Source organism: Salvelinus fontinalis, unplaced genomic scaffold (assembly GCF_029448725.1).
Source record: "Salvelinus fontinalis isolate EN_2023a unplaced genomic scaffold, ASM2944872v1 scaffold_1143, whole genome shotgun sequence".
NCBI lineage: Eukaryota > Metazoa > Chordata > Actinopteri > Salmoniformes > Salmonidae > Salvelinus > Salvelinus fontinalis.
In genome coordinates this window covers 37,660-46,187 of record NW_026601352.1, presented here as the reverse complement: position 1 = coordinate 46,187, position 8,528 = coordinate 37,660, and the positions used below count along the sequence as shown (strand labels likewise).

General features: G+C 45.3%; 1 protein-coding gene and 1 non-coding gene across 2 annotated transcripts in view; both read right to left on the bottom strand.

The window, feature by feature from the left end:
• Nucleotides 1–1,640: 1,640 nt before the first annotated feature.
• The window catches only part of LOC129848737 (transportin-2-like), a 15,816-nt gene continuing 8,928 nt past the window's right edge, over nucleotides 1,641–8,528 (bottom strand). Inside the window, exons 11-16 of the mRNA XM_055915838.1 lie at nucleotides 7,968–8,139; nucleotides 6,628–6,780; nucleotides 4,521–4,746; nucleotides 3,847–4,018; nucleotides 3,333–3,419; nucleotides 1,641–1,886 (exon numbers count right to left, since the gene is read on the bottom strand). Coding sequence (XP_055771813.1) covers nucleotides 1,656–1,886; nucleotides 3,333–3,419; nucleotides 3,847–4,018; nucleotides 4,521–4,746; nucleotides 6,628–6,780; nucleotides 7,968–8,139 — 1,041 coding nt within the window. The 3' untranslated portion in view covers nucleotides 1,641–1,655. The remainder of the gene's footprint in view (nucleotides 1,887–3,332; nucleotides 3,420–3,846; nucleotides 4,019–4,520; nucleotides 4,747–6,627; nucleotides 6,781–7,967; nucleotides 8,140–8,528) is intronic.
• Nucleotides 6,317–6,387, bottom strand: LOC129848740 (small nucleolar RNA SNORD41). The gene has a single exon (XR_008758540.1). It is a non-coding gene; the product is annotated as a small nucleolar RNA SNORD41 (small nucleolar RNA).

Here is an 8,528-nt window from a genome sequence, read left to right as displayed (position 1 = left end):
CAGGGAACAGCGGTGAGGCTGCCTTTCACCCGACTCACCATCCCTCCGCTCTGCCACCAGCTGATGGTCAGTCAGAGGGCAGGGAACAGCGGTGAGGCTGCCTTTCACCCGACTCACCATCCCTCCGCTCTGCCACCAGCTGATGGTCAGTCAGAGGGCAGGGAACAGCGGTGAGGCTGCCTTTCACCCGACTCACCATCCCTCCGCTCTGCCTCCAGCTGATGGTCAGTCAGAGGGAAGGGAACAGCGGTGAGGCTGCCTTTCACCCGACTCACCATCCCTCCGCTCTGCCTGCATCTGATGGTCAGTCAGAGGGAAGGGAACAGCGGTGAGGCTGCCTTTCACCCGACTCACCATCCCTCCGCTCTGCCTCCAGCTGATGGCCAAAACTAAAGTCGCACTGCATTATTTCTGCCTCATGCACCAATTCAGAAAGTTAAATATTCCTTGATATTGAAAAATAAGAACAAGCTTATCGGAACACTTGGTTTCTAAAAGTTTTGAACAAAGTGTTCACAGTGATGAATAACAACTTAAACATGAACTGACTCATAAAACCAGCAGCTTTATGCTGTACTCACTGAGTCTCTCTAGTCATGGTTTTAAACCTTTGCTGTGTGTTGGAGGCTTCTTTTTGCAGTCTATGGCTCGAAGAAACTTTGCAGACAGTGATCTGGGCTATCTAATGGCCAGCGACAGGCCTATAGGTGCACTTGATTTGCTCTCTGGGCCTGCCGGGTAGGCGGAGTTCTACCTTCAGACACATGAAATGGTTCAAAATGGGAACACTTTCCCTTCCCGGCACTAGGGCTGCTGAATCAAGTGCACCTAACGCCAACAGCACCAGGGCTGCTGAATCAAGTGCACCTACCGCCAACAGCACTAGGACTGCTTAATCAAGTACACCTACCGCCAACAGCACCAGGGCTGCTGAATCAAGTGCACCTACCGCCAACAGAGCGAAACTAATAAAAAAAATAGGAACGCAAGGCTTTATCATCAGTAGAGTTGAAAACACGATGGAATTGTACTTTTTATTTATTTGGGGGTGCATGGAAATTTAACCACAAAAGTTATGTGCCCGACGTTATCACAGCCTTTAATTTAAATGTTTACATTTTATTCCTTTAGCAGACGCTCTTATCCAGAGCAACTTACAGGAGCAATAAGTGTCTTGCTCAAGGGCACAGACAGATTATTCACCAAGTCGGCTCAGCGATTCAAACCAACACTTTTAACCACTATGCTACCTACACGCAACAAGTCAATTGGATGGAAACATCTCTGGTGGGAAAACACACATGTTTTTATGGCGCATGAAAATCTGGTCACCAATTGGTAGGAAACCTAGCTATATCTGGCTTATTTTGTAACAGGTTGTTGATATACATTAACATGGTTCTTCACTGAATGCATGTCTGGTGATTTAACGCGTATAAACTGTACTAGAGAGAGCAATAGCAATGTTGTCTTTTTGTAGGTACTAACTCCACCATGGCTCGTTGGACAATGCCTATGGGAAAAGTTATCATTTTGAGGGGATAAATGCCAAAAATAAGGTCTGTGGTAAACACGGGCTTAGGAGATCTTATACATTTTGTTTTATGAGAATCTTCAACTAACATCACTTTTTGTGAATTGAACTATTAATGTAATCAAAACAAGCACAAAAAAGCTTCATAATTCATAAAGGTCATGTCATTAACCGACTGAGTTACACGAGGTAACTCATATCCAGTTTTTAGAACAACAAGCTGTCGAGCTCTATAGGTTCTTACCATGGCCTGAGCGAGGGTCTTCTGTACTAGGGTTACACAGCGCTGGTAGACAGGCTCACAGTAGGGCAGGAAGCCACTTTGCAGGGCCGTGGCCACCGACGACAGACACTGGGGAGGCACAGGGAGAGACAGGGTTAGTTTGGTGGGCGGGGGACAGAAACAACAAAAATACAGCCTGTGTGTCAACAGGTCAAAGTGGTGTCCTGTCAGTGTGTCATTTCCCTCACTTGCACCGACCTTAAAGGGACAGTTCACAAATTTTTATTTATTTATAAAGCTAGGTCATTTGAAAAAAAGATTCAAATTCTTAAAATTCCCTTTAAGATATAGCATTATTTTACTGTTCCAGTGATTTCATATCAACAAAAGGAGTCAAGGCAAGGGAGTGGATTTATAACTGTTCACATACAGAAGTCAATCAGTCAGTCCCAGTTTAGATCTCATGAGCCAATTAAAATGGTTGCAAAATCAAATCTGGACGTCAACAGTTTTTATTTTTTTAATTTTTTTACAAACCCAAGATTGACCAGAGCCTGTCGTTTCCAATGGGAGGAAATGACTCATAGTGGGCAGAACAAGCAAGGAGGTGGGTAGCGCCAAGCACCAGCTAGTGACATCCTATTGGCGCGTTCTAGTACATATTTGCATATTTTCGTGAGGGAATGCCTACTCTGAAGTGAGCGTGTGCAATAACTAAATTTGCCCTTGCACTCCTAAACACACATTTGTTTAACTTTGGCAACGGGTAAAGTCTGGAAAACACAGTCCAGTCTGTTACAGATTCTAGTTTTAGAAACAGAAAACTGTATGGAGATCAAATGTTCCATCGATGAGAACATGTCAGACTAAATCCATCTGGCTCCATCTTCTCCCACGGCCGGCCAATGGGCTTCCTCTCATCATGTCTGGTAGTGAGTGGAAACGCCAAGCGAACGCTTCACACTTCTACATCCGGTGAAATATCCGTCTTTGTTCTATCCAAGGCTTCCATCATTAAGATGTGTAGTACAGTAAGATGTGCAGTATAATACAGACCATTGGAAGCAAAACAGTCACCCGTTTCCATTGGTATGCTTTGAGAGGCTCTAAGAGCTAAAGATCATTTAAAAAATCAATAAAAAATGACCTACAACATAAAAACAACCTAGTGCCTGATCTCCGGCACCAGTTATTTGTCAGCTGAAGAGGTCAAGGAGACCAGTCCTACCAATATGCTGCTGTGGATCAGAAAACGATCTCTAATTAGCATCATATATGTTCAGATGAGAACATGTCATCACTTCCACAGCAGCAGCTAAACGCAAAGTTATTCTGCAGTCTCTGTAAACACAAACACACTAGCAACAAGCTACCAGCCACTTAAGGATTTCTAGGCTTTTCCTCAACATGCCAGAAAGTCCATTCACCAGAATATCATTATTGTTGGGGTCTGGCTCACGAGACTAGCAACAGCCATAAAGCAATGACGGCAAATACCACAAAATCATGTCTAAGAATGACCACCTCGTGATGCACCAAACATGGTTGTATATAATGTATATAATAATGTATAACCTCCAGAAGTGGAAAGAGATCCTTGTCCTCGTCCTTCAGCTCATTCCATTTGGCAATGAGGGGAGGCATCAGCTTCTGGATGTACTCCTGTAGGGGGAGAGAGGACAGTCATTATACCGTTCAGTAATATTGTGTCTCTTCACCATAAAGATGAAACCTGTGTAAACCAACTAGGTTGAGGTTGTGACGTAGCGACAACCTACATGTGACATGATTTATACACGTGCCTTCTCTCACTAAACAACCTGAGAGTTTAAAATACATCCACACTGGTGATTCAAATGTCCAATGTCTGTTTAGAATTCATCATAGAGGAGAGCAGAGAGGCAACCATCTTCACCATAAAGATGAAGCTATGAAAAGTAACCAAGGAGGTTGTGATACAGCAGCAACGCACCACAACAGAGGATGTTGTACATCATAAGACAGTATGGAGTTGTTGGCCATGAAGCTGATGCAGCTTGCTGATGTTTTTAAGTGCTAGTTTGCTAACTAAGTGAAGATCCAGACTCACAGGCTGGTTGAGGTGATGTCCTACGGAGTCGGCGAGCGTTCCGATGGCGTCGTAGAGGATGAGCAGGTTCTTGTGTTGGTACTTGCCGAAGGCGAACACCAGCGTGTCCAGGATGAAGCTGAGGTAGGGGACCAGCTCTGTACACGCCTCCTCCTCCAGGGTGGCAAATGCACTGAGGGACAAAGGCCAAAGGGTCAGAGTACGAGAATGGACACGTCACACACACGGACTAATATATATTGGACACACAATAACATCTGCTTTAACAACCAAGCTGGCCTATACACAACCCTTTAGGAGACCAGTCCTACTAATATTCTGCTGTGGATCAGAAAACGATCTCAAATTAGCATCATATATTCAGGCGAGAAACATGTCATCATTTCCACAGCAGAAGTCAAATGCCCAGTCATTCTGCAGTCTCTGAACACACACCCCCTCTTGGCTCAAATTATTTGTTTTCCTTCAAATCATTTTGAGCGTTTAATTGAGCTTGCCTTGAGTGCCAGGGTTGAACTTTTGGGACTATTCCATTGGTTCCATCACAGCAGGCAAGCTCAGTCAAGCACAGCTTAATTAATCGGGGGGGGGGGGGGGGGGGGGGGGGTCAGGTCTGACTGCCATAGCTGAACCACATTGACAACACCAAAAGGACCCTCCCACACAGTACACACCTGCAGGCGGCCTCCTGCACCCTCTTGTTGCCGTCCAGTATCCTCTTGAGCAGCTCGGTCATCAGGGGTTTGAGGTGGGAGTCTGGGGGCTGGCTGACCACCCAGTGGGCGTAGCGGGACAGAGTCCAGCAGGCGATGGAGCGCACCAGGGCCTTCTTGTCACACAGGCACGCAATGAGGTGGGGGAGGAGCTCCGGAAGGTAGGGCACCATTCCCTGCATACAGCCTGGAGGGGGGAGAGAGAGAGAGCGAGAGAGAGTGAGTGTTTTTGTCACAGACACAGGATGAGGTGGGGGAGGAGTTCTGGGAGGTAAGGCACCATGCCCCGCATACAGCCTGGAGGGGGGAGGGAGAGAGAGCGAGAGCGAGAGAGAGAGTTTTTGTCACAGACACAGGATGAGGTGGGGGAGGAGTTCTGGGAGGTAAGGCACCATGCCCCGCATACAGCCTGGAGGGGGGAGGGAGAGAGAGCGAGAGAGCGAGAGAGAGCGAGAGAGAGTGTTTTTGTCACAGACACAGGATGAGGTGGGGGAGGAGTTCTGGGAGGTAAGGCACCACAATTAATGGAATTTTACTTTACCTTCTATAACGCTATTTTAATATTTGGTTTGTGATTGGGGGTGGGAGGGATCAGTTTAGTAGGGAGGGTATGAGGTCAAAGCACATATTGGAGATAAAACCTCATAATATTAAGTGATCAGTTTAACTATGACACATTGTCTTTCCCTGGTGTATTTGTGAAGAGATTCAATTGAATATTGCCATCTGTGTATCACTTAGGCAACATTCATGTCGATAAAGTTGGATAGAATTTGAATCTAGCTAGCCTGAGGCAAATTCTTTATTGACAACACTCAATTGTAGGCCAAGTCTATTATCAACACAAAGCCACGTGAAGGACAGACAGTCATCTGGCTTTAAGTGTTTATACGTTTTAATATAAAATATACTCACAAATGGAATCCAATTAGTGTACATCCTATTAGTGACGTGTTAACTGGGTCAGCGCAGTGGAAAATATATGGCATTACACCTACTCTGCATTAGGACAGTGACACGTCTCCCTATACTGTCAACATCTGCTGTCTGCCTATATTAGTGTGTTACTGACTAACAGACAGGGGGTCATAAAGGGCTGAAGAATGAGAGAAAGTGTAGCCAAATCACAGTGGAGAGAGCGAGACAGAGACAAAGTAGAGCAGCCACGGACAAAAAGGAACGACAGCCCCACTGCTAAGTCAATCTGACTTAACGCAGCAAGGAACTGATATTACAGAGTTCCACTAGCAGACCTATTTTTCAGTGGCAATCGACGAGACGATAACTGACTAAACAGACCCAGAAAACACACAAAATTCTTTAAAATTATTTTTCATTTGGGTTGATGAAAACGAGACTAAATACTGACTACAATCACTAGTTTTTTTACCTGCTGCAGAGTAATGTGTTCTGTCAGTTGGGCTATTGGGAAGAGAATCATGCGATAGGATGTTATGCAGAACGATATGTTGGATGGACAAGGCTATGTATGTTTGTGCACATAAAGTCAGTGATGTGTTAACTATCGGTTAATGAGGCATGAAAAATGTGTTGACTAAAATATGACTACAATGACATTTAGTGGACTAAAATGGCCCACTATTCCCTTATTTTTTTTTTTTTTACAACAGCTACACTAAATCATTAATCAAATGACAAAAATATGACTGATATTTTAGTCAAAATGACTAAGACTAGACTAAATCTAAAAAAGTGGCAAAATGAACAGAGTAGAGAAGTCTGACTGTAGGAGACCTCTGGATCAGACAGTATGAATACTAACACCATCATTAACAGTCAGGAGTTACATAGAATGCATCATATCCAGAGGGACAGTCAACTCTCAATGGAGTGAGAGAGGAGAAAGAACCACTGTGTACTGAACGTCACAGGAGACAGAAGAGCAACAGAGCAGAGAGTAGGAGACAGAGAGAGATCCGATAGAGATGGAGTCAAGAGAGAAAGAGTCCAAAGTGTGGAGGGGGAGACACACAGACGGAGATTGCGCAAGAGAAGGAGATCTATGTGAAGTGTCAACAGTGTGATTGATTGATTTCCTTGTCCTTACCCTCAGCGATGGCCCCCAGCACCAGGATGCCAGACTCCTTGATGACCCAGTCAGGGGAGAAGAGAAGGCCCTTGAGCAGGGGCAGCAGGTGAGGCAGCAGCTCGTCCCGGAACACATTGGCCAGCACATCCAGCGCCGCCGCCGAACACTTGCCTACAGGGATATAAGAGCGACAAACTATTAAAGGGATAGTTCACTCAAAAACATATGATGCAAAACACTTCTTTACAGTTTTGCTCTGTACCGAAGTGCTCCATGTTGAAAACTTGACTGCAGGGACAGATTTTATTAACAGTGGACTAATGAACAAAATACTAAGATAGTTTTAGAGTGAACCATTTAATATCATACTATTTTCCCACTACTGAATCTGGGCCAAGCCAAGTTGTACAGGTCTGAACAGTAACAGATTCTCCAAATAAACCAACTAAGCTGGCCTGTACACCCATTCCTTTAAGGTGTTCAAGCCAATATGTCCTACCAATATGCTGCTGTGGATCAGAAAACGATCTCTAATTAGCATCATATATGTTCAGATGAGAACATGTCATCACTTCCACAGCAGCAGCTAAACGCAAAGTCATTCTGCAGTCTCTGTAAACACAAACACACACTAGCAACAAGCTACCAGCCACTTAAGGATTTCTAGGTTTCTCCACAACAAGTCAGACTGTCATTGATGTTGGCGTCCGGCTGACGAGACTAGCAACAGCCTTGAAGCAATGACACAGCAATTTACATAAAATAATGTCTAAGAATTATCCACCTTGTAATCTAGTTATGACACCGGTAAAAAGCTATATCATTTCGGTAAAGGCTAGGTGAACTAACACTCATATACAGAATAACACTTCCATGTTGTTTTATTTCTATGCAGACATTGTGATAACAGTGGTCTTCCACCGTTCTGGTGCATCTCTACATGCCAATCGCTCCATTTCCAGACCGCAGCAGGGAGCGTCACTGATGCCAGTAATCACCACTCTGGCTGTGCTGTTCAGGGTTCACACTGTCCAATTAGCACCTCCAGCTCTACTGGTGATGAGACGCTGGGGAGCAGTGCACTAACAGTGGAGAGAGCAGCCAAACAGGGAAGTAACCCAATCACTGCTGTCAGGATGGTGTGAGAACTTCTGACGACACACTGTCCCACAGGAATGACTATCAAATGTTTATTATGCCGTTTGGCCAGCACACGCAGACAAGACTCACTTAGAGCCTGCAGCAGACACAATCCTCCTGCTCCATTCATCTACAGTATCAGTCTGTTTTCTCTAACGCTTCTCCACCCTGGCTGCGGTGGTGTCAGTAACTGTCGCTTTAAGTCATGTCCCACTCACGTAGGTTCCAGTCAGATAATGTATCGTCATCATCGTCGTCGTCTTCATCGATGTCCTCCCCCTCCTCGCCCTCTCCTCCCTCGTGCTGCAGGGTGACGGTGCGAGACTTGTGGAAGCGGGGCTTGATGTCCTGCTCACTGTCCGGCACAGCCTCGTCTTCCTCCACATCACCCTGGAGAGAGAGATGTATCATTGCTATGTGTTTTATTTTTCTGGTCCGAGGTCTGTGCTGTGAAACATGACAGTATGCATAAGAGATTGCTGCACAACACAAAAATATCTGGGACCAGGCTAATATTTAATAACTTGGGCCAAATGTGGTTTCAGTTCAGGAGGAGAGACATTCTCACTCTCAAAAGCATGCTGAACCATGGACATATGGACACAGCTTAGTGCCAGAAACAGCCAGAAGGGTATTAATGCAGTCAAATGATTAACTGTGTGGCTTCTATGACCGAGGACTGTGAGTCAGAGTAACAAGTGCCTGTCAGGGGACATCCCCTGTGGGTTAGCCTGGGTGATGTGTTGTGGAACTGGGAATGTGTGGACAGTTGGCAGAGG